We start from the raw sequence: 22,738 nt of genomic DNA on the forward strand, positions 1-22,738 counted from the left end.
AGCGGCTGAATTATATTTGTAATGTCGTGAAAAAATACACAGAATAGTGCCGAGTTCTCCAAAGCAGGTGTGAGACTCGAGTTTACAGTGAGTTACATGATAAAACAGAGGCTTTATTTACACTTTGCACATATGAATCTAACGGCAGCCTTTGGCAGTTAATACAAAACCCGATCAAACTACGATATTTATTTCTGAAGATAAAATCGGCAATATGACTGAAAAGCTACGGCACTATTTCATACAGAAGCAGTTCAAAGTAGTTTATAGGACAGATGCCACGTGCCATATTTACATTTATATCTAGAACAACAATGCTTAAGGTTCAAGTAATTCAAGCTGAACTGAAGAGAGGTCTTTAGGACTCTTACATTAACTATTTCCCGTGCTTTAGGAGCACAAATGCTGCATGTGAACAGTATGGAGATTGGTGTGTTGTGACCTGAGAGATCTGCTGGGTTTATAAACCGGGAGGGAGCGTGTCTGTTATGGCCTGTGGAGCCAGACCAAGAAGAGCTTTGGATGCCAAGAGGAGGATCTCAAATTATGTTGTGAAAGTAATTGGTTTCTAAGGACCAGGGAGATGTGCTCCGATTGTTTTTGTTCTGGTTAAAACTAAATGAGCTGCAGTCTGTACAGTGAGTGGTTTTAGCTGGAAGATCCGGGGAGTCAGACTGGGACAGAGAACCTGTGAGAGGTTTCTAAGAGGATAAAGATAACAGTAAAACCATCTTACAATTAAACAGGAAATATGATTCACATTCAGCGTATTCATTATTACAGAAAAAAGCAGCGCATGTCACACACACGACCATTTTCTTATGTGTTGAAACATATCTAAACATCCTTTCAAAATACAGTCAGTTGACTACACAGGGATCCATGTGCTCTGATTGTCACAGTATGCAAACTATAAACCTTCTCAGACAGATTAAAGAGTTAAAAAGCAGAATAAACAGGAATAAAATGTGTAGAAATCCACAGATTACTGCCACTCACCCTACTGCTGCTGGTGTGATGAAGACATATTCAAAGAGATCCTGCCTCTCTCTCTGGCTGTGATGAAGAAATAGTGATTTGCAAACCTGAGCAGTCAACACAGACAGGGATTCATTATCAGAGTCACCGAAAGGGACAAGTGGAATGAATGTAGATAAATGACAAGTTAGAGTAGCACAATGAATACACCAGGAGCCCACAGAGTGCATCAAGACATCTGACATCAGAAACCTCTCATCCTGGAGAAAGTGGGTAAATGAGAGAGACAGTAGACCGCACATACAGCAAAGTATTTAGTTGTGTGCGGCTCTGAGCGGTGTTGTTGCAGCTGGAGAGGGAAGATGAGTCAGTTCACGCTCTTTGAGAAGAAATTTGCTCTGAATGAATTAGATGCAGGAATTTATTAGTTTTAGAGAAGCTCTTGACAGGATGGAAATTGCGTCCAATGTGTGTTTTTGAAGGCAGAGACTGATACATCAATATTTTTAGTCTGAGAGCCAGTATTCTGTGCCAGTATTTAGAAGTCTTTTGGCTTGGACCTCATTTATTTTATCTCCCAAAGGACACATAACTGTCATCTGCTCTCATTAGAACTGATTCTTTATTACGCTAAGAAAAGTACATTTTGAGTCCAAATTGTTTCTCCACCAGCTACAGAGGGAGCAAATGGACTTGGGTGTGTGTCATTAGACAATTTGTCTTAGTACCACCCACAGATGTGGTTACAGTCAACTTCATATGTGCACACCTTCAAGCATAACTGAAGATAGAACAGCAATAGTACTTCACAAACCGGCATTGTATTTATAGGGAATCATCAGAAGCAAAAACACGTCCTGGACGTCTCTGTGTTGGACGCACAGAGATGAAACTCAAGCAAGTAACCCTCCCAAAAGTTTGGAAGGCTCCTTTATAATGTAAAGAAATGTTCTGCCATGAAAGTACAAAACACACTCAGCTCGCCTGTCGCTGACCAGAGTCGCTGATAAGAGATTTGGGGCAGCGGGAGGAAGAAGAGGGTTCAGTGGGTCTACAGTATATGACTGTTGCACAAACAGAGCCACCGTACAGCCAGTCACAGATAGTAAGATCATGTTTATTTTGCAGGGGTCGAGGAGGCGTGTCATTTGTGACCACAACATGTCCTGCAGTATATATTTGAGGAAAAAAGTGGAGTATCGACAAATACACACGAAATAATCCAAAACAATGTAACATGGACTGCTGAACTGCCTGGAAAAACACAGAGGGGTAGAAGGTGGGTTCATTCAAATCCCAGTGTACACCTGTCGCAGTCAATTATATCTTAAAGTGTCAGACAGTGATTCTGTCGCTGCAATGGAGAACTACACCGCAGACGACTTGTTTCGATTTAACAGGAAGAGCGCAATGTCCAAACCTTCCTGTGCTCCGTCCAACACACCCGGACATCACCGGTAAGAACACTTTTTGTTACAATAGTAATCTGCAGTGTCCTTGTCCCTAACTCTCAAAAACTGAAAGTCTCCAACGTTGATGTGCAGTGTTCTGTACACTTTCCAGAAATCTCCTCTCAAGTAAGAGTTTCTGTAGGTGGAGCTGTTTTCTTTGGTTGTCTCTGTCCGTGCTAAATACCCGCTTCTTCTTCTTCTGTTTCCTTCAAGCAAGTGTTTTTTTCCTGGAAATTATATTCGAAAAAGTGAGATCGGTCTCACAATTGAGGACTTGACATCTGTGCATTTCCAACAGCAGATGTTCTCTTTGAATAGAGTTACACAGCGAGCCTGTTACTGGAAGAGAGCTTTGCATTATGGGTTATTTCGGAAACCAGTACTCCACAGATTTAGCGTCGCACTCCTATAACATTTTCAGACTCGTGGACAACAAAAAGTATAAAACTCACTGCAGCAGAAAATCGTCTTTTTCATTCAATACATTCTTCCTGTCAAAACCTGGCGCCTACATTACCCACAGTGCAACGGTTCAGTCTAGTGTTGACGATAAATCGTATTTTCATCGCGATATGAACATGCGTGATAAACACATCGCAAAAGACTGCCTGAACTGCGATGAATAAGTAAAATCATTTAGTTTGGGAATGAGAACTGAAACCCGGTATTAAACGGGCCGCAGGGCTAAAAGCCAAAACACCTGTTCAACAAGCATAAACATGAAGAAAGCGATATTTTAATCTGCTCTGTCTGCAGTCTCTCATGTTTTACTCAACCACAGCGTGCAGGCGCAGTCTGTCAGAGATTCAGGTGTGCTATGCTAGCAGCGGCTAACGGAGCCTGCAGCGGAGATGAGCAGCGGGATACAGACGTCTGCTGAGCTCGCTGCCTTCTAACTCCACACCAACAGATTTGTTTCATTTTTAAACCTGTAGTCTTCAGCTCCAACCGACGCTGACTCACGTGACATCACTTGAGGACGTTTATCAGACTTCACACAGCTCCCTCTGGAGACACTGAAGGCTTTATACGACTTTTTTAACATATGCAGTTTTGCTCCCCAACACCTGGAAACTGACTGGGATGTGTTCAATCCGTGGAGTTCCCCTTTAATATTGCAAATCTGTCCGTCTTCTGCGCTGGAGCTTCTGGAGTTGGTCAGCCTCAGAAGTGTCCAGTAAACCCAGTTTAACCTGCAGGAGTTTTCTGTTTGCTCGTGCTGCCACAGAAGAAATTAATTCACAACGAGTAGAAAGTGGAGCAGATGTTTGTGGTTCCCAAACTTTTTCTCTCAAGCTCCCCTTTTGCAGTTAAAAATATTTTTTAATCTCCCCACCTCCCAGCGTACACCCACATAAACACACATTCTTTGTTGTAACCTGGAAGTACTTCATTTGCAATATTGTCTGAAACTAAAGGGGTACTCCAGGGATTTAATATTGCATTTCCAACTTGGGGGGACAGATTTAAAAAAAAAAAAAAAAAAAAAATAACGGTTAAAATTGATACAGCAGAGTCAGAGACGTCCTGTGGGACAAATGTGTTGACGCTTCATGTTTTTAGCAGCAAATCCTGCAGCTGCAGTTCATACAGTTTGTGTTTGTGTTTCAAAAGGGCGTCTGGCCTCTGTTTACACACCACAACATGCAGGAGACTCATTCTGCAACGGATATTGTCTCACTGCGTGTCACTACATCTTAATACGAATCATTCCAAGCAACAACAACTTTATTTCCGGAGCAGTTGGCATAAAAATTGTCCAGCACTGGCATTCAATAGTATTAACTGTATTTCAAAGAAACATATAATTTAAACACTAACAGAGCAATGAGGGATATTAAAGTACAACAACAAGAGATTCATTAGTATTTTATTCGTATTGGCAACAACACAGAGACAAATAAAAATACAATATATGCAGAACGACAGTATATGATTGTGTAGAAATATAATACTCATCTAATCATTATAAGTTAGTTATTTTAAAATGATGGAAATGAGAAAACTGTAAACACATCAACAGGATATACAGCACACAATTAACGCCAACAGCATAGTAACTAAGACCATCATACTACATCCACCTGCATCTCACCAGGATGTACAGTGCAGGAGCACTCAAAGCCAACAGCACAGGAACTAGAAAGGAATTCACCGGTCTCTCAACAACAGGATGTGCAGCGCAGGTAACGTTACACTCAACTAAAGAGAGCACATTAACAAACTACACCGCTCTCAGCCACAAATAAGAGATAAACTTAATATTTACAAACCCAAAGCCTAAAAAACAACGGGCAGCAAGCTGGTGTCACATATGGCAAACACAGGAAGACTTTATACGCCGACATTAATCATAAGCGTGTTACTTTATGCAGTGCATTCTTCCTGGCTCTGCTTCGTGCGAAATCATCCCCGACATCGTCAAAGTCGCAAAGTTCGCTCTTAATTAGCACAAGAGAAAGTTCATTTTCCATCGTGGACAGGAGACAGGGGACAGGCAACAGGAGACAGGGGACAGGAGACAGGAGACAGGAGACAGGGGACAGGGGACGGGGACAGGAGACAGGAGACAGGCGACGGGGACAGGAAACAGGGGACAGGAGACAGGAGACAGGCGACAGGGGACAGGGGACAGGCGACAGGGGACAGGAAACAGGGGACAGGGGACAGGGGACAGCATGACCGCCGCTCCGCCTCACCCACCGACAGCTGGACAGGTGTGAACGTCATCGGTAACGTTATTTTTGTGCTTGACCTCTGACATTTCATGGCTGGACGGATCCACTTGAAGGGCTGGGGGGAGGTGACGACGGTCAGTGCCACTTCCTGCACCTGCCTTACAGTACAGGTAGCCTATTAGGGACCGTGTAACCCCCAATCAGATGGACTGTTCCAACATTAAAGGTCCAGTGTGCAGGATTTAGTGGCATCTAGCAGTGAAATTGTAGTTTACAACCATTTGAGTACTGCTCGCCTCACCCTCCCCTTCCAAGCGTGTAGGAGAAACTACGGTAGCTGCGAAACTCGTGAAAAACGCGAAAGGCCCTCTCTAGAGCCAGTGATTGGTTTGTCCATTTAACATGGCGGCCTCCGAGGAAGGGGACCCGCTCCCTCTGTAGATATAAACCGCTTATTCTCAGGTAACGAAAACACAACGATTGTTATTTCCAGGTGATTATACACAAATGAAAACATGAATATTCTATTCCATTTCTGCCAATACCTCCTCCTAAATGTCACACACTGGACCTCAGTAAAGAAATTGACACCCAACAGATATTAAACATCTGGCAGTTGATGACTGACACAGTTTTGTCTGTTCCTCTTCTTCAAAGGACCGTCTGAGGGTTCAGACTTGGTCTGAAGGTTAGACGAATAGTTTAACAACCTTTTTGAAAACTGCCGGGTTGCCAGAAACAGTTGGTGAGCACAAGTTTAGGTTTTTTGTCTCTGTACAGAAGTCTTGTCTAGACTTTAGGACGCTGCAGACAGTCACTGTTCATGGTTATTCAACAAGAAATAGTTCCAGCACAGAAATCCCCCTTTTCACACATCTGTCAAAGATACAGTGCGTTAATGAGTGAGCTTTGAAAGTGTTTGTATCTTTTCACTTTGGACAGATCCAGGCTAACTCTCCAAAGTGCCTCCACTTTCTGACTCCAGCTCCGTGCTTAAAGCACATACACGAGATTCTCATTTCCCAAAATGTTGAACTGTTCCTTTAAGGTTAGACTTACAGGCCAGGAAATGTAATATGTCAGTGAGGGTCCTCACAAGTATAGAAATGTGATTGTGTATGTGTGTTTATGCATAGGCAGATGCTGGGCCGTTTTACGCTTGTGTGTACATTAGTGTCATTTATTTCTGTAAGTGTATTTGTGTATTTGTGTTCATGTGTCAGTGAGTGTAACTGTGCCTATTGCATGTGAGCATGTACTGTACATAAGAGTGTGTGTGTGTGTGTGTGTGTGTGTGTGTGTGTGTGTGTGTGTGTGTGTGTGTGTGTGTGTGAAACCTGTGCTGAGTCAGAGAATGAAAGCTGAAATAGACAGAGAGAGAACAAGAGATTGACACTGAGAAACTTTATAACATGTTTGTTGACATTGTGGCCCAGTGACCCACAGCTGATATCAGTCAGCTCAGATCTCTCTCTCTCTCACACACACACACACACACACACACACACACACACACGATAATAGCTAGATCATATATCCTCATTTGGGCTGAACTAAACGTCTGCAGGGAAAAATCTATTTTTTCACACAGTTAAAAACAGTTATTCTAATTCTTTGCAGTATTTTTTTTTACCAGAATAAATAAAATCTGCTGTTAGCAAGGTCAAATTAAATTTCCAGATTTTTGAAGGGAGTCTGGTGACTTTCTCCCTGTAACACAAACTTCAGGCACATCATATTCTCTGCTTACCTGCTGAAAACACAAAGAAAGCGTTCGTTCACTGGACTGTTGTTATTGTAGAGGACTGCAGTCAGTGTAAAGCGATACAGCAGATGTTTTCTCTACCTGACCCTCCTGTCCTGCGTTCATCTATATAGTAAAAAATAAATAAATGATAACAGTTTATATCAACACAGGGAAACGGATCAGATTTCATCCTGTTTGGGAAACAATTACAGGTAAAAAAGCGAAATAAAAAAGGAGAAGAAAGTTGCCATGTATACTGAGAGCTGCATGGGAAACCACCATGTTCACTGACACCAAATATCTCAACTTGTTCTGCCTGCCAGGAGTTTATGTGAACAGAAAAAGAAAAGATTTTAAAGTGTACAGCAACATCTGAGAGAGAAAATGAAACTTTACTCTCCATGCAAAGCTGGGTAAAATGTCACTGATCAAAGGTTTAAATGCTCACACACACACACACACACACACACACACACACACACACACACACACAACCCCATCCTGCCATCTGATTGGCTGTGACATGTGAGACCAGGAGGCCCAGCAGACACTCCCAAGGGCAGGTGAGGGAGCAGAGGATCAGGCTGCAGGGTCAGTTCACCTCTCGGTTCTCACAGCAGCAGGCAGGCAGACAGAAAGACAGGACAGCGGGACAGACGGTCGGTTAAAAACCGTAGAGCGTGATGACAGAACAGTGTGTGAGCAGGCAGACATCGCAGGAAGATTCCAGGAAGTGTAACAGAGGAACTGCAAAGCACGAGGAAAGGGATTATCAGTGAGTTTGTGACTGCAAACGGGATCAGAGAGAAGATGTCTACATTATTAAACAATATACTGTGGATACTGGTATTAGCTGTTGTAGTGGTAGTGTAATAGTGTTTTTATTAGTAGTAGTATTGGCATGCTGGCATCAGTTGTGAAATTAGTTCAAGTAGTAGCAGTACTAGTACCTCTATGAGAGCTGTAACAACTAGTCGATTAATCGATTGGTCGATTGACAGATAAGTATTTCCTGGCTACAGCTTCTCAAATGTGAGGATTTGCTACTTTTCTTTGTCACGTATCGTTGTAAAATCTGATATGTTTGAATTTTGGACTGTTGGTCGGACAAAACAAGAAAACTGAAGATGTTACCTCTCGTTTTTCTATCAATAGTGAAACAAACTGTTCGTTGCAACTACACCCCGACTGATAAATCAGCTGACAGGCTTCTAGCTTATCAAGATAAGCTAATATCTAGATCCTTATCTGTGTATACAGACTGTTGACCGATATGTCAAAGATATGCTTAAGGTCCTTTAGAAATGGAGTCTCCATTACATGGTTTACTCGGAGAGCACTGACAAGTTTGTTTTGTGTAACATAGGCTACATATCTTGGTCACAATAAGAATCAAATTTAAAGAAATCTTATCAGAAATGTTTTAAGTTATACGTTTCTGTTAAAAAAAAGGAATATCATCTGATTTTATCATAATTGGATTTTTTAAGTCTCAAATATCTACATTAGTGTCAGCCTCAAAAATCCTGTCAGACTCTAATAAGGACCCTAATAACTATATTCAGTTTTACCGTAAAATACCATGCTGTTGAGCAAGCTTAACAAGATTCACTTGAGTTCTTAGGACTTGAATTTGTCTGATATGTTATTAAGTGGAGGATGGATTTAAACCCAGTATAAACCTCAGTTACATACCATTCTTGCTGTATGTACAGTATACATTTATTCCACCAATCATTTAGAGTACTTTGTACTGATCCCTATGTTTCCTTCCATGTACCGTTGGTTCTTAATCTACTCTACGTAGCTGCTCCTGCTTGCTGGCTGTTGCTGCTAAATGAAGTATTTTGGATAATTTTGGTGTGTCTGAATGTTGTTTTCTTGCTGTCTGTAGTTCAGATGTCTGTAGTTCAGAAAACATGGAGGAGCGGCAGAAATATGAGAGGGCGGTCAGCGAGTCTCTGCAGGCCGTCGATCCGAATCAACAGGAGCTCTCAGGCAGGAGGAAACCAGCATTAGTCAGGTTACTTGCTTTTCTTAACCAACCAAGACAGTTCCTAACTAAATGCAAAAAAGCCACTACTGTTGCTTTAAAATCCTTTAAGGCTGGTGTTACTGTACTAACTGAATGCTAATATATTAGACTATAAGAGACTCTTGGCAAGTCTCTTATAGTCTTAAGTGGCCACTGATTATTTTCACGACCTAATTATCTTGTTATGTCAAGATTTAATATGGACCATTATCATGAAATAATGATTCAGACATGATTGTGATTTAATTAAGATTTGACACTTTTTAATTTGTCATTATGAGAAAACAATATTTGATATCTCAAGATGACATTACACTTAGGACAATAAGTTTAAAAGTGTACATTTGAGAAAAAAGATTGTTATATCAAGATAATAAAATAATTACATAGTACTATTTAGATAATGGTTTGTTTGTTTTAAAGCAACCACAGCCAAGAAGCTAAGCTTCCGCAAGTTAACATCTTGGTCCAAATATGAAAAAAAAGTACCTTCAGGACATTAAGACAGTCATTCAGTCCTAAAAAGGATTTAAGGTTAAATTGTATTTATGTAATCCATGTTTTCATTTCATTCTGTAATACAGCTTTTCCAAAAAACACCTACACATTGTTTTTGAGGGCCAACAAAAATGTAAAGCTTGTTCTGAGGGTGGCGCCACAAGAAAGGTCATGGGGTCACTAAAACCATTATGATTCAACATGTGGTGAGAAGGAATATCTACAGTGAACTGACAACAAATTCTTAACTTAAAAAGGTCCACTCTGAAGCTTTCAACCACATGTCACGGTCTTCGTCGGCTCACTTTTCATCAAACTGAGCAAACTTCATCTGCTGATGAAGACCGTGAGATGTGGCTAAAAACTACAGGGGAAAAAAAAGAAGCTAGTAAGTGGAGATTTTTGTCAAACAACTGTTAACAAGATCAACAATAACTTTCACACTCATCCACAGTAAATTCTACTCTTGTTGTTGAATCTGGTTCTGGACCACCGCGTTGGACAAACAAACCAACTCACCCCTCTCCATCTTCCTCTGAATCTGTGTTTACTGATATTTATAAAAATAAAACTCGACCAAATGTCTGCGTGTAACGTGAAATGGGGTCACTCGCAGTGACAAACCCACAAAGAATTCTCACTAAGTGTGCAGCTTTATGGAGCTTTTTAGCCTTTTAGCTCATTGTTTTGGTTTGACGGTACATATACGGTATGATTCAGTCTCAGGGCTCTCATCAACCCCAAGTCAAGAAGCTCCGATAAACCCACTGTACACAAAACTGCCCCTTTCAGACATGCACCCCTTTACGTTAATCTGCAATTTAACACTTCGGCCTCAGCAATCTGTTACGATGTTGGCAAACAGGAAACAGGAAAGGACCCAAAGGCAGACAGAGGTAGCAGCATGATGATTAACTGATTTAGTAGAGCTTACTGGCAAGTACAGGTAGGCAGACCGGCAGACAGGTACCAGGCAGCTATAAGGCCACCATCAGAGAAGCCAAAACCAACATGGCAACCAAGACTAACCGACAAAAGAAGGATACAGACTTAAATACACTTAGGTGAGGGGGACAACGAGACACAAGTGAAACCACTCGAAGCAATCAGCGAACAGGAAGCAAAACTGAGTTAATACTGAGTATTAAGCAAGAGGGAGGGAGAGTATTACAAAATAAAACAGGAAATAACAGGACAAAACCTCGAAACCATGGTACAATCCTACTGTGTCACATCTAGTAACATTTCCATAACACTTTCACTTTCAACATGACACAAGTCTGAATCATATGCTGTCAGATTAATGGAAAGATTGCATGGACGCATCAATAGATATCCAGCAAAACACTTTACATACAGCATGTGAGAAAATAAGAATTAAAAATAAGAATTAAAGAGAGTCCTTACATTCATCAGGTGGACAGAAACCCCACTCCAGTGGGATGATCATGTTGCTCTGTGTCTGCTGGATGTGTAAAAAGTATCTGTCAGCTTGTTTTGATGTTTTCCTGCCTCCTAGTGGCCACAAATTGATTAATGCAGCTTTAAAAATCTCTTAATCTCATTTTTTGACAGAAACATCTTTCTGGACTTGCTTATACTGGCGTTAAGGGATACATATCTTTTATGTGTTTTTATCTAATTTTAGATCTTTTATATGCTTCTTTGTTTTTCATTGTTTCATTGTAGTATGATTGTTACATTTCATGTATGTAACTTCACATGATGACCGATAATAAATAGTGTTATATAAATATATATATAAGTGTCGAATTAGAGTACAAAGGATCACAGACAAGCAGACTGTCATGTAAGGTGTAATAATATATATTATACTTCCTGTCATTGATTTTTATTTTTTGTCTGCAGGTCAAAGACCTTCGACCACTCCCTGCTGACTCAGGTTCAGACAGAGTCAGACTCCAAGGTAGAGAGGAAGAAGTCTCACTACAGCCAGGTGAGCATTCACTAAGTAAACTCTGATACATATTTATTACATCTATAAACATTACAGCGTGGGAACTGTTTTTCCTGCTGAGGGATATCAAATATAATTTCTGCTGACTGGCTTATTTATTTTTCATTCATATTTCAATTTATTTAAAAAAAACACAGTTGTCTATCAACACTTTGCTTTAATTGATATTGATGTGACTTGTGATAAAATCTGATATTAATGATGTTTATGCTAAAACCTTTTAAAAAAATCTGGTTGTTTCATAATGCCACAAAATATCAGCCTAAATCGACAGCTTCAGTTCAAAAACATTTTTTTGGCATTCAAAAGCTCACATGTGCCAAGTCTCTTGAAATATAATTAATATTCACACTGCATTATGTGTGAGCATGTTACTGCAGTCTGTGTGTGTGTGTGTGTGTGTGTGTGTGTGTGTGTGTTGTGTTTCAGCTTTCGAAGAGCAACTGCCAGTACCATAAAATATTTAAGGAGATCAGCAAAGAGGAACAGCTCAGACAGAGTAAGTCTTTCATGATCACAACTGTCCGCTCCACCTTAAATACTGAATGAGGGATCAGATAATACTTGAACATTTGATACCTGCCAGGTTTTTGTTAAACACTTGATGATGATTTGAAGGATAGGTTCCCATCAAGTCTGTCGTAAAACAATACTCACATGGCACACTGAAATAGTTTTTTTTCGTTGTAACTGTTCCTCGTCGCCTATAAATAGCTTCAGCTTAACTTTATTATGTATTTTTGCACAGAACTGTTACTTATCACTTACACTGAGATCGCTTTAGAAAAGTATCTCTTGAGTGTTTTCCCCTCAGTAACCTGATGCTGTTTACCTGTTTGTCAGGTTACACCTGTGCCCTGCAGAAAGACATCCTCTACCAGGGACGAATGTTTGTCTCTGACCACTGGATCTGCTTCCACTCCAAGGTGTTTGGCAAAGACACAAAGGTACCGCGAACACGAGTTTACTCTTATTATTTGAAAGTAAAAAACGCTTCTGTGTGTGTCATGACCATCAAGCTGCAACATCGCTGTGGAAAGGTACTCTAAAGGTCTTTGGCGCAGAGACTTTCTCACCTCTCACTTGCGTCTCTTATTTCCACTTCAGAGTCTCAAACAGAGACTTCACAGTGTTACAACTTTCTGTTTTATCAAAACACACTTTGTAGATCGTCAATCTGACACTTAGAACAAGTAAACATAAAGAAGAAGTTAGTGAGGTGCAACAAGGACGTATTTATTTCAAATCATTTTATTTTACTTTTATTTCAAAAGGACAGTCTTTTGAGTTCCAGAATGGCAGCAGTGAAACAGGCCTTTGCCCGAATCATCTGATATGTTTCTATTTGTTTGACTGATGAGGTTTCAAAGCTTATGTGACAGTGTGACCACTACTTCCCACAGGATGAGTGATACTGTACCAACAGAGAGTAAAGTAGTCCCTGCAGGGTTGAACTGTTCATCCTGCTGTTTGTCCGTCCCAGATCGCCATCCCAGTGATGTCCGTCAGTCACATCAAGAAGACCAAAACTGCCATCCTGGTGCCAAACGCTCTGGTGATCGCCACTGCAAACGACAGGGTGAGAAGGACGGCTCTCGGTTTCATCTCCCCATGATTTTACTGCTCACGCATGGACTCTGTTCCACTGTGTTCACTGAAATGTTGTCAGGAATTCTTCCTTTAAAATCTAAAGTGTTACCTTTATTAAGTCTTCAGAGCTGTCCAACATAACAACACAGCAAACCTGCCAGGGCCGATCGAATTTTCTGTTTGTAAAAATGTGTGCTAGTGTTTCTGTCTGCTTTAAACAAGTTCAGTAGTTTTGGTCAGTTCCTGAGCCGCATCAGAGGACCGACACTCAACACTGTCAGCTTCCAATATCTGTCACAATAAACAAACCAAAACAACCCTGGAAACTTAACGGCTCAATGGAGCTCAATAATCTTCTGAACTGGATTACTCTTGGCCAGGGCCTGCAGTGTCTCCCTCAGCGGGCAGAGTGAGTGCGAGCACGTTAGCAGAGCCATTGAACGTTGTGTTATTTGTTGCAGTACGTGTTCGTGTCCCTCCTGTCCAGAGACAACACCTACAAGTTACTGATGTCCGTCTGTCTTCATCTGGAGGTAGGACAGAATTCCCACATGCAGCTGTATCCTTTTTGTTAGTCACTTTTACCAGGCAGAAAACCTTAAAATGTTTTATTTTTGACGATTTTAGTGGTTTCATTGATGTTAAAATGAAATGACCTTTTTGTCTTATCAACCACAAGCAAATGAACTCAGAGATGATGAAGTGAAAATCAAGGCTTCTTTTCTTAGTTCCTTAAAAGTTGATGTTTGTGTCTTTTTTTAGGGGTTCGTACGGGTCAGGAACCAGAGACAATGCCCTTTAAAGCCCATTTAGACATTTTATGTGATGTTGGGCTATACAGATAAACTTGACTTGAATTGACTAAGAGATTCTAACCCCCAAAAATCGAGAAATTGAATTAACCCTGATAGCTTTTATTGTTAAAACTATCTTTAAAAAGCTACATTGCATTGCACTACACTGTCACGCCAATGTATTATTTTCTTAAGGATGACATTCACTGTTTATGGTTCTACTAAATGTTGTGTTCTTCTTAGAAACATACTATATCTGATTATTTATTATATGTATATGTACAGGAGAAGAGTCCATGTAGCAGCCCCATCCCCTCCTCAGCTGAGAACAGCTTCAGAGGTCAGAGGTCACCTCTATCACCCCGCTTTCCTCTGGTAGGTCAGACACATGCTTTTCCACTCCATCCCATTCAGCTTACATGAGGCCTGAGGCGTATCAGTGGCGTTCATTACGTTTATTGTTTCAGGTGATGTTGTATAAAGAGTTAGTCAGAGACTTTTAGTATCACATGTGTCCTGTGTGAAACTGAAAGTCAACGTTGACTTAGTTTTAAGTTACATAACGTTACATACGTGACATGTAAGGCCTGTTACCTGGCCTTTAAGATCGTCTCATTGGAGCAGAGACTGACGAAGCTCGGCTCCGTCACCGAGTTCAACCAGGAGTGAGTTCACAGAGAGAGTCAGAGACACTACGCCTGGAAAACACGGAAAGACAAGCCTGAAAAAAGAAACTTAATCAAACTGATTTGGAAGATGTTTTCCTAATTGTTGAAACACCTTAACTGCCAGACTTTCAGATTGTCACAACTTTAAAAGTAGCTGTAAATTCCCTAAATCTAGGTCTTACCCTCGTATCAGAGGGTAAGAACAAACGACCTATGTGGTTGTACGGTTTGGAGGACTTTGATTGTCTTGTCAGTCTCTTCCTCTCTAACCTTCAGCATCGGCACACACTTCATTCACATGTCCACATCATTCATCTGTTGCCCAGACAACCTTGTGGCTTGTGTTGTTTTTTTTTGAGACAATTCCTTCTGCTGACAAACATGTAAGAGGACTGAAAATTGGTTTTATGGTCCTCAATAAGTGACTCACCAACTACCGTTAGCGAACATGTTGTCTGTGTGTCTGTGAAGAGTTTTCCAGGTGAATTCAGTGATCTGGACGGAGCAGTGATACAGCGGAGGCAGGAGATGGAGGAGAGCAGCAGCTCCGACTCCCAGACCCCCGACTACGAGAAGATAGCAGGTATCAGCAACCAACCAGTTAGCAGCAGCGTAGCAGTCACAGACTACAAATGATTAGCTCCTATTTTTTGATTATGCACAAGTATGACTCATGAAACGCATCTCTAGCTGTTCACAAACAGCTTTTACTAACTTAGCAAAATCGTGAACCCGTTTGAATTTCAGGAGCAGAAGAGGTTTTCTTCCAACTTGTCCAGTATTTCCCTCCCATCTCCCTCGACCCTCCCTCCTCTCACTGTGTTTACATGACAGCTGTCCAGTGGTGATGTCCCAGTTCAAAGCTTCACTCTGTGAAGTGACTGTTTACTTCCTCCCCCTCTTTTATTTTATCATATTCATCACTGCACTGGGCATTGAGGGCTATTTATTACACCTGAGAAGAGAGGGATGAGAGAGAGGGATGTAATGTAACACCTGGACACAATCCACTGTTAAATAATGAGGGAAAAAAGGAAAAGATGGCCATCTGTCTTATTATGTGGTGGAGTTTATTTACCAGCTGCCCCTTGTAGCTCCTTGTAGGTGTTCCAGGGATTTCCAAACTGAGGATAACGATTAGATGACAATACCAAAACAAAGCCAGCCACTTCAGCAGGCTGAAACACCTGCTCAAAGTCAGGTTGAGCCCTGGTTTTCCAGGTGTATGTCTTCCTATTCACGTTGCTTCCCCTGCTTCCTGTCTCTTCAACGCTGCAGAGTTCCCCGTTCCTCAGTTTCTGGATGTGGTGAAGCGCACAGACAGTGCAGCTCCTCCTGAACGTCCAGACCAGCAGCACAAAGTGAGCATCCAGCATCAGAACCAGCAGAGCTCAGACAACAAGCAGCACGACGCACATCACGCTGGTACGAATGTTCGGCACAAGACAGTGTGAAGAAAAAGAATCAAAACTGGACTTACAAAGTTTTTATCCAACATCACTCCAAACTGTCTCATATTTCCTGATCTTACAGTCCACATAACACGCAGCATTTGCTGGCTGCAGATGTTTTATTATTTTGAGATGATAAAGTAAATTTTCCTCCCTGATGAGACTGTTGATGTTATAACAACCCAGATTCTTTTTAACTTATCAGTAAAAGACACATTTATTTTAATCTTAGATCAATAAAAAATGTATGTCAGTTTAACTAATTGAGTATTTTTTTCTGTTTTCAGTGTCGGAGCTGGTGATTGACAGCAGAACTCTGAAAGCAGTTTCTCTCAACACTCTGCTGTTCGTCTACCTGTTTCTGTGAGTTTACTGCCATTCATTCATTCATTTCTTCCAAAATTAATTCATTTATTCGATTCTCCCATTCATTTTAGTTCAGTTATTCAGTCTCTTAGTTCATCTGTCCATTTGATCAGTGAATTCATCATTTAATACACATTCATACATTCATTTGTATATTAATACATTTATTCATTTCACCTATATATCAATTTTCATCACTCACTTATTCACTCTTTCATTTATGCACACCATAAATTCAGTGATTCATCATGCATTCATCTGTTCACTCGTTCATCTGTCACCTGTGTATTCATTCATTCATTTATTCATGAAATCATTCATTAAAAATTTTGCAAAACCAGTCCACAATGATCCACTAATTCACTAATTAACACACTCTTTTTGTCTTCTGAACTATTTTCACTCACACGTTCACTCTCTTCTCTCACATATCTATACTTTCTGCATCTTTTCATCCGTCAACTGATTGTGTGTGTGTGTGTGTGTGTTTTCTCAGCGTGTGTGTCCTGGTCTTGTCTTCCTGTTACCTGGCCTTTAAGATCGTCTCATTGGAGCAGAGACTGACGAAGCTCGGCTCCGTCACCGAGTTCAACCAGGAGTGAGTTCACAGAGAGAGTCAGAGACACTACGCCTGGAAAACACGGAAAGACAAGCCTGAAAAAAGAAACTTAATCAAACTGATTTGGAAGATGTTTTCCTAATTGTTGAAACACCTTAACTGCCAGACTTTCAGATTGTCACAACTTTAAAAGTAGCTGCAAATTCCCTAAATCTAGGTCTCCCAAGGTTGGCGAGTATGAAACCAATTTGTCACTAAGACAAGATAAACTATTGAAACTATTGATCCTACACAGGGAAACTGAAGTGTCACAGCAACAAAAGGAAGAACATATGCGTAGTATAGATAAGATAGTTTATTATAGTATAGATAAGTAACGAGCCTCTGTAACTCAGTGCAATCGCTCACTCAGCATTTCTTTCAGTGCTCTTACTGAAAAGATGAAGGGCGTTCGTGGGGTTTACTTTCCATAAGACAAACCAGCTCCACTACAGCAGCTGCTATCAGAAATTTAAACCTTCGTGATTTTGACAAAGTTAAACAACTACTTTGTGAGCATACAAAAAACTACAGCTCCCATGAAAACGCAGCAGCACGGGTACTTCCGCTCTCTTTTAAAGCTATTTTTTCAACTTTCTAGCTGTAAACTCTGCTGTCTAAAGACTTCTACAGTGTTCAGTCCTCTCTGCCCTGCTGTCATTACAGACATGTCTGAGCTAAATGAAACATTGAATTAACAACGATATTAGTTTGTAGAAAATGACCGCCCTTATCTAAACATATGAAGTGAGCCCCAGTACATACTGTTGAGAAAGACTCGGTTTCAGGGCTGGATTTTTAGTTATTTGTGAGATTACAAATGTGAATGGGATTTTGAATGGTTTTCACACAGTGACACATTCAGTACAGTATTATAAATCAGATCCTGGTGACTGCAAAATACAGGATTACAGTTTTGCTCTTTTTTTGATTCATTCTGGATGTTTACAGATATGTCTAAATCTTTTATTTAATGATATTTAATGTTATTTGAGGTTATTTATGTCCACCATTGTGTGGTTTTCCCAGAAATGACTTCCTGCGGGGGAGCGACGTGAACACAGAGCTTTTCTCTGAACTACTGACCATCAACCTGATGAAGCTGGAGAAGGTCGGTCAGTCTGTCTGTCTGTGTCTTACAGGTTGAATTTAAGATGGAGGAAAATCCTGTGAATTTGTTCCCATTAACATCACCAACTTCTAGCAATTCTTGTTAGTTTGTGAGTGATGTTTCGAAACATCAGCAGCTGCTTGGGAGGAGATTTGTGGATTTGTGGGAGGATGTCTTGAACAAAAAGACTTTTCAACCAGTTTACAAAAAACTATCACAGTGATTTAAGTTAACAACAGATCCATTTCTCCTCCAGTGTTCAGCTGCCCAAATCCATTCATTGTCCATAACCAAAGAACTGTTGGTTGGTGTTGACCATAGTCCTATTGTTTTTTCATTTGTCTATGTAAAAGTATTTATTGATTATCCAATTCTTGCATGGAGTTTGGAGCCGATGCAGCCAAAGTAACCTTCAGTTAACTCTGCCGCATAATGACTTTTTTATTTTCAATTTCAGAAACGCAATTACTGCAAGTTAGACAGTGGGTAAACTTGTGTTAAGGATGTTTTCCCTTCCGCAGCATTCCTTCATCAGCATGTGAAACCACACATCGTGTCAGAAACAGAACTAGCTTCAGAACAAGTTTCCAGAGAGCAAAATGTAACCAGACCCTTGTTGCCGTTAATCAAACATTTATAGTCAGTGATCTTTTCATAAAGAAGCGTGGACGTCATCTGTAAGAAGAGCTCGTTTCTCATCCATCAGTCTGGACTTGGTGTGTCTGAGCAACATTAACATTTCAGGCTGACACTCGTCTCCGTACAAACAAACAGCAGCAGCTGACATCCATGTTCATGATGAAAAATGTGAAAATAAAGTGCAGTTTCATCAGCAAAAATTAAAGGGTAAACGTAAGACAGTTGGGCAGTTGGGTAAAAATAAACCTCAGTGGGCAGAGACAAATAATAACAAGGAAGCTGGAGCACAAGTTAGCTAAAGGGAAAAGAAGAAGCAGACAATGGATTAATAAATAAATAATAAAGCTAAAGAAAAGATTTTTATGTCATCATGGACATGGCATTAAAGGAATAGTTCAACATTTAGAGAAATATGCTAATTAGCTTTCTTGTGAGTGAGAAGGGAAGATTGATATCAATCTCATGTCTGTGTGTTAAGTACATGGTTAACTTAAAGTTCAAAAACACACCTACCAACACCACTAAAGCTCACTAATTAACACTTGTATCTTCTTTGTTTAATATGTACATAAACAGAAATAATGATTTTAGCTCCATGCTGGAACTACTTCTTGACAAACAACAGCCAGGCGCAGTGACTGTGCAGCTTCCTGAAGTCTGGACATCACAGTGAGGTTGCCGCGTTTGGACCAAAACAAAAACCTGTACTGAACCACTGTACCTGGCAACCCACGATATAGCCGGACATACAGCACAGAAGCGCTGGGCGGATGGATACACTGTTGTTTGTCAAGAAATAGTTCCAGCACCTAACTCCTCCTAAAACCACAAGCTGTCATTTTTTAAATTTCTGTTTGTGTACAGATTCAACAGCAAGATACAACAAGTTAATTAGTAAAGTTTAGAGGTGCTGGCAGGAGTATTTTGAACATTGGACAGAGCCAGGCTAGCTGTTTCCCCCTGTTTCCAGTCTTTACGCTAAGCTAGGCTATGTGCCTCCCAGCTCCAGTGGTATGAGATTGTGTTGATCTCTTCATCTCAATTGCAGAAAGGAAGTAAATAAGTGTATTTACCAAAACGTTGAATTCATTCTTTAGAATGGTGGAAGGTCAGCAGGTGAGCTAACTAGCTTACTTACAGAGCTATAGGCTACTAGGGCCAATTTGAACTTGGCAGGTTGCTAACCTAAATAACTTGCGATAGATTTACTGTCATTTTTTTTTCAGTAAATAACATTATCTCATTCCCTTTGAGTTTATTCTAGAAAGCTCTGCAGACAGCGAAACGTGATTCAAAATTACAGGAGTAATACTAGTGGCTATGAACTATACATATTGACCGATAAAAACACTTCCTTTATTATCAGATATTATATTAATGTGGATTTGTGCATCATGTCATACTGCATAGTTACAATACCACACAATGTCTGTTCTTCCAGGTGCAGAAGAACCTGCAGAGACTGCTGGACGAAGCTGCCTGAATGTACTGGAAAGATGAAAGCGCTGTATACAGTTCTGTAAATGTACTGTAAATATATAGTTTATTATAGTACAACCTGACAATACTGTGATGTATTGGAATAACATAAACAAACACTGTTAACACTGTTAATGAGTAACTTAACACCAGGCTAACACTTCCCTCTCTGGTGGAAAGTCTGTTTCACCTGTAACCACACCCAAAGGCGATGTCATTGTATACTGACACACTTCTACGTCACTGCAGCAAGGTGAGACGTTAAACCACTGCAGGTCAGCAGGAACAAGATTATCTTAAAACTCAACCTGTGATTAACATTTCATCGGCTGATTAGAAATCAAACCTTCTGGTAGAATTTTGCCTGCAATAGTATTGCATCTGCTGGATGAAAATGTGGTAGAAACAGTAGCATTTTAAAGGCTCTGACATTTCAAGTGATCAGTTTTGGTAGGCACTAACAGTACTTCATATTTTTCTCTCTGTGGAACAAAATCTATTTCCTCAGCGGCCGTTATTTTGTCACACTGAATTCATTCAGGCCGTCTGTTTACAGTAGCGTACATCTGAAGAGGTCAAGGCTGAGGTCCCAGTGCTGGATTTATCTTTTGACTTTTGCCCAGTTTGGCTGATCACATTAATGCTATCGGTCAACTGAGATAGCAAACACAGAAATGTGTTTACATGATGACATTTTGGACTGAAAACCAGCTCTGGACTTCAACCCACACAGAGTCAGCTGGAACTGCTTTTGTCGATACTTCAAAACTGTTTTCCTCATGTTTAAGTCACGCTGCCTTAGAGCTGTACTTACTGTTTCTGATAGAACTGAAGACAGCATAAAACATACAGTGAAAGGTAGGGACACTATAGCCCTTTTCCACTTCTCGGATGTAACAACCTATAAGCTGTATTTCATGAATTTGTGTCAGGTAAAAAGTTCTTACCAGCATTTTAACTAACATTTCAGATGTCGGCCATTAAAAAGGCATCGTGGGACTGTGGAGTTGTAGTTGGTGCTGATACTGACTTTCTTTCACATTTACGTGAACATCAGATACAAGTTTATACATTGACAGAGAGTCCAGGTCCCGGCACACTGGTCGGTGGTCCAAATGCTGTCCAGCTGTTGTACCACTTTGTAGTTTTTCGTATTGCTCCACTGAGAGCATCGTGATCCTTTAGTTTTCTTTTTATATTTTCGCCTGGTTGTGTGTTGTATCTCCATTTCTGCAGTATGTCGCATTGTGATGTGACCTCACATCCCCTTGACCAATCACAATCAACAACACTTCTGAAACTACCTGGAACTTGCATTTAGTCACCTATCACCTCCTGAGCAGAGTCCAAATGTAGCTCCGGGAACTCGTCCACAGAGCGAGCAGAGAACAGTGAAAAATATGAAAAACTACAGCAAACTTGGAAAAGAACAATGTAAAATTTGGCTGTTTTTTACATTTAAAAAGTTGTTCAGCAGCCAACTCTTCTTTGTTGTTCTTGAACACACTGTTAGTACATTCAATAAATTTGCTCTGCTTCCACCATATTGTTACTGTTCACCGCTATATAAGAGCGACCTTCATTTAAGTTAGTAAGTGTATTGTTTTTACGTGTTTATAGCATATTTCAAGTTATTCTGATGGCAGATGTTTTCATTTGTAGAAAAATGAGACAATCCTAGCAGCATGTACTGCCACAGTGTCATTCTTGGTACGATCACCGGATGGCGCTGTAAAGAATTTTCCAATCTTCCACAGTTGTTGTTCAGAACTTGTCCACTGGTTAAATGAATTGTATCAGTTGATGGACCAGCTGAACACTTCACATGCAGCTGTAACCATGTGTGTAAACATCATGAAGCTAATTCTGATTCATTTACTTCTTGCCTCATACAGCAGACTGTTACAGAGATACGAATTAATGTGATTCTGTAAATATAAAAATTCTACTCTAAACACAGATTTAATGATGTGATTATATTTTCCTCTGTTGGGGAATAAAGTTTTATTTTGAAATAAAGTTTTATTTTTGCTGTTATGTTTCTGCATGTTTTTCTTTTCTTTTAGTTGTATTGTATTTGCCACATGTGCATGCACAAGTTGAAGTTGATCAGCCTCAGTTTGTGCTTATTGTATTAGCAGACATTTGGGTCACAGAGGTAACCATCAGTTTCTCTAAAAGATAATTAACCGGCAATGTTTGAAAAATCCAGAAAGTCGTTTAAAAACACTTACTGTTGTTCTGACTTTTCTAACCATCTGGATGAAAAAATATTCCGTCCACTGCCCAGTAAAAAACATTTTTAACCTGTTTGCCGAGTTGCGACTGTTTTTCCTATCCAGCTAGCCAGCGAGTCAACTTTGGAAACAACCTGGGCCTAAGGAGCTACCGTACTTACCAGTTTCAGACATGCAAATACAGTTCATGTCAACATCTGTCGGGATTGGAAACTGGGAAACCTCGAGTGGGAATAATTTTCTGAAATCTCCAATATATCTGACTTGGTGGTTAATAATATGAACATGCCTTAAAATGCAAACAAACATGGACGCCTCACTTCAGCCAAGTTCATGAGTTGTCCAATGACACGAATCTTTCCCATCCCAACTGGGATGGGACCCAAATGCAGACAATGCAGGCCGACAGCAACAGTGCAGGGGTTTACTGCAGAGGTGAA

The 22,738-nt window shown here is 40.4% G+C and overlaps 1 protein-coding gene across 3 annotated transcripts; it reads left to right on the top strand.

Annotated features, from left to right (window-relative positions):
- The first annotated feature begins 2,160 nt into the window (after positions 1-2,160).
- Positions 2,161-22,098, top strand: LOC122876572 (GRAM domain-containing protein 2B). Of its 3 annotated transcripts, none has more exons than XM_044197077.1 (14): positions 2,161-2,435; positions 8,749-8,877; positions 11,257-11,344; positions 11,795-11,864; positions 12,209-12,312; positions 12,849-12,944; positions 13,417-13,488; positions 14,035-14,124; positions 14,889-15,000; positions 15,696-15,842; positions 16,156-16,231; positions 16,731-16,832; positions 17,862-17,943; positions 20,024-22,098. In XM_044197077.1, exons 1-14 carry the CDS (start codon positions 2,338-2,340, stop codon positions 20,063-20,065), a joined length of 1,308 nt encoding a protein of 435 aa, XP_044053012.1. In that variant the 5' UTR covers positions 2,161-2,337; the 3' UTR covers positions 20,066-22,098. The 3 variants fall into 3 exon arrangements, with proteins under 3 accessions (XP_044053012.1, XP_044053014.1, XP_044053013.1); XM_044197078.1 differs by lacking the exon at positions 2,161-2,435 and adding an exon at positions 7,415-7,629; XM_044197079.1 differs by lacking the exon at positions 8,749-8,877 and having other exon boundaries at positions 2,162-2,435.
- Positions 22,099-22,738: the final 640 nt, after the last annotated feature.

Source organism: Siniperca chuatsi, linkage group LG5, assembly GCF_020085105.1.
Source record: "Siniperca chuatsi isolate FFG_IHB_CAS linkage group LG5, ASM2008510v1, whole genome shotgun sequence".
NCBI lineage: Eukaryota > Metazoa > Chordata > Actinopteri > Centrarchiformes > Sinipercidae > Siniperca > Siniperca chuatsi.

Excerpts from the sequence above, each read along its gene's own strand:
- LOC122876572 (XM_044197077.1), top strand. The coding sequence starts at position 2,338 with ATGGAGAACTACACCGCAGACGACTTGTTTCGATTTAACAGGAAGAGC. Across the intron at positions 15,843-16,155 it reads GCACGACGCACATCACGCTG|TGTCGGAGCTGGTGATTGAC; the intron begins GTACGAATGTTC and ends TTCTGTTTTCAG. Across the intron at positions 17,944-20,023 it reads ACCTGATGAAGCTGGAGAAG|GTGCAGAAGAACCTGCAGAG; the intron begins GTCGGTCAGTCT and ends CTGTTCTTCCAG.